At 40.6% G+C, this 3,305-nt stretch overlaps 1 protein-coding gene across 1 annotated transcript in view; it reads right to left on the bottom strand.

The window, feature by feature from the left end:
* Positions 1-3,305, bottom strand: part of SWAP70 (switching B cell complex subunit SWAP70) — an 87,613-nt gene that overhangs the window by 29,789 nt on the left and 54,519 nt on the right. The window contains exon 4 of the mRNA XM_003781092.3: positions 243-470. Within this exon, the coding sequence (XP_003781140.1) occupies positions 243-470 (228 nt within the window). The remainder of the gene's footprint in view (positions 1-242; positions 471-3,305) is intronic.

Raw genomic sequence — 3,305 nt, 5'->3', positions numbered from 1 at the left:
ACAGGCGCCCGCCACAATGCCTGGCCATTTTTTGGTTGCAGCCATCATTGTTGTTTGGCGGGCCCGGGCTGGGGATTCGAAGCGCCACCACTTGAGCCACAGGCACCGAGCCAATAAGAAAGTTTGTTTCTGTTCTCAATCAGTGTAAGCGAGTAAGATGACTTACATTCATCTTCATGATATTAATTTCAAAATGTCAAATTCTAAAGATGAGGAAAACTACCATGTTAGAGGATTCTTACCTGTTTCAACACATCTAATATAAGCTCATTAAAGACTTCATGAATTGCCATAGACAGTGACTGACGATCCATGCCTTTGCTAAACTTTCCATTTCCAATAAGCTCAATAAGTTCCCATACAGAAAGGCCATCTTTACTGTCATCAAAGTTGATTTTATAATGTTCAAACTGTTCTTGCTGCCAGCCTCCTCCCATAGCTTCTGTAAGTTTCTTCAGCAGGTATTCGATCTACAGAAAGAATAAAAAAATTATTTCCTAGTTTAAAAAAATGTTTTAACGTAAGTATGAGTTTGTTATTCATACTGATATGGTTAATTTAGGAAATATTCCTTAGAGTTCCAAAAATGCCTATCTTTAAAGAATCTCCTACTGTCAGGGAGAGGGGTATAGATAAAATGCCACTAGTTCTATATCAGCCTAGAATAAATAAAAGAATCAAATACTGATAGCCTTTTAGTAGTATGGTATCTGCACACAGAACTAAAGCAAACTGCACATACACGACCAAATACAAACCAATGTGATTTGATTACTCCTTTAAATATTTCAATACATCAGAACATTAATCTTACAGAACACGTAAGTGCTAAAATAAACATCTCAAAGTAGTACGTACAAATTATTGCCCAATTTATAAATTTCCCATGTAAACCAATTATTCAAAATTCATGCTCCTTTCCCCATTAGAACACTGACAATGTTGTAAATGATGGTTGGATTCCTAGCCTGAGCTGGAAAAGCTTACTAAATCCTGAAACCTTCATGTAGAAAATATTGTTATTGAAATAAAAGCAGTTAAACAAAACAGTTAGGCAGTAATACTGAATAAGAAATTGACATCTCAGCTCAACACTTGTGGCTCAAGTAGCTAAGGCGCCAGCCACATACACCTGAGCTGGTGGGTTGGAACCCAGCCTGGGCCGCCAAACAACGACGGTTGTAACCAAAAAATAGCTGAGTGTTGTGGCGGGCGCCTGTAGTCCCTGCTACTTGGGAGGAGGAGGCAGAATTGCTTGAGCCCAGGAGTTGAAGGTTGCTGTGAGCTGTGATTCCACAGCACTCTACCCAGGGCAACAGCTTGAGGCTCTGTCTCAAAAAAAAAAAAATTGACATCTTATCTTCTGGAAGGTATCTCATGATGCTCTCAAATTCAACATGTCCAAAAATGAATGAATGATCACTACCTTCCAATGGCTTCCCCTTGGTTTCCATTAGGAACCCCACCATTTGTATGTTTATTCATCCCAAGATTCCTGCTCTCCACTCCCTCATATCAAATCAGTGACAAACTCCTGGCCATTTTACCTCCCTAGATGAGTGTTTTTAAAACTTTGGGTTGTGGCCCACTATGAAGTCAACTTAGTAAGTTGAAACCAACTATTATTATCATTTTTTTTTTTTTTTTTGGCCAGGGCTGGGTTTGAACCCGCCACCTCAGGCATAGGGGACCAGCACCCTACCCTTTTGAGCCACAGGCGCCACCCAAAACCAATTTTTTTTTAATGAAATGAAAAATGTTTGAGTTCATCCATAGTAATGACTCATGTTGTTTGGGTTAAGTTTTCTTTTGTATACACATGTATCTATGTGTTCTAGGTCACAATGTAAAACATTTTATCTTCCTATGTGTTGCAGTCAAAAGAGAATGAAAACCTTTGTCCCAGATAGTTCAATCCATCCCTCCTTTTCCACCTGCCTTTGGGCCTTTTAGTCAGTATCCTGCCTCCACTGCTGGCCCATTTTATGTAATATATTCTTCAAAGGGATTTTTCTAAAACCAAATCTGAGCCTGATGCTCCCCTCTTTAAATGCTTCTTTGGTTCCCCCATCACCTCAAAGGTAGAGGCCAAGCTTCTAGGAGTCCCTTGGTGATCACACCCCAGCCTACTTTCTCAATATGTCTGCCATTATGCTTCACCTCAAATTTTACACTCCACCAAGACCACTGATACCATAGACTGGGGGTCACAAATTTTAGCTATAAAGGGATGAATGGTAAATATTTAGGCTTTGTGTCTATCACAAGTTCTTCATTGGTTTTGTTTTTAAAAACAATCCTTTAGAAGCATAAAAACTATCCTTAGCACAAAGGCTGTACAAATATAGGCTATGTTCTGATTTAGCCAGCACCTGTAATTTGCCAACACTTTCCATAGATTATAAGTATCCTACCCACCTAAGATACTTTTTATGCTTCTATGTCTCTCCCTACTCTGTCCTCTATACATTTTCCCAATTGTCTACCCACTAACTGGTATTTTTTCAAGTCCCATATCCTCTAGATTCCTACTCAAAATGAAGCATGTGTTCCAACAGCCTTGACATTACCTGGAAACTTGTGGGAAATGAAGACTCTCAGATGCCACCAAAGACCCAAAAATCACAACCTGCATTTTGACCCGAACCCCAGGTCCTGGTATGCACCCTAAAGTCTGAGAAGCACTGCTGAGCAACCCTGCTCTGGCCAACCCTAATCCAGCTCCTGCATGTCACTGCACTTACCGTGCTGTATTAAAATTGTATTTTTACTCATTTGCTTCTTTCTCCACTATTTTCTGAATTCCTGGTAGAAGGGACTATGTTCTATACATCTTTGAATCCCAAAAGCTCAGCATGGTACCTTAGAATGTAACTGTTTGCTAAAGGAAATGAACTAAGCTAAGTTTCACTTTTCTGATCTATGAAATGGATGTAATAATACTCACCATCTAGAACTCCTATGGGGGTAAAAGGGGGACAAACAGACCAATTTGCACGATGCCTGGCACACAGCAGGTACTCTTATCAATGTTGATTCCCTTCTACACTGAGTGGAATGTTACTCAACCATTTAAAGTTACATTTAAGAAAGCATATTATGGGGTGGCGCCTGTGGCTCAGTGTGTAAGGCACCGGCCCCATATGCCAAGGGTGGTGGGTTCAGGCCCAGCTCCAGCCAAACTGCAACAACAACAAAAAAAATAGCTGGGTGTTGTGGTGGGTGCCTGTAGTCCCAGCTACTTGGGAGGCTGAGGCAAGAGAATCACCTAAGCCCAAGAGCTGGAGGTTGCTGTGAGCTGTGAT

This window comes from Otolemur garnettii, unplaced genomic scaffold (genome assembly GCF_000181295.1).
Source record: "Otolemur garnettii isolate 467f Iridium unplaced genomic scaffold, OtoGar3 scaffold00001, whole genome shotgun sequence".
Classification (NCBI taxonomy): domain Eukaryota; kingdom Metazoa; phylum Chordata; class Mammalia; order Primates; family Galagidae; genus Otolemur; species Otolemur garnettii.
Note: the sequence above shows the minus strand (reverse complement) of the source record. Positions and strands in the feature narration are given on the sequence as shown.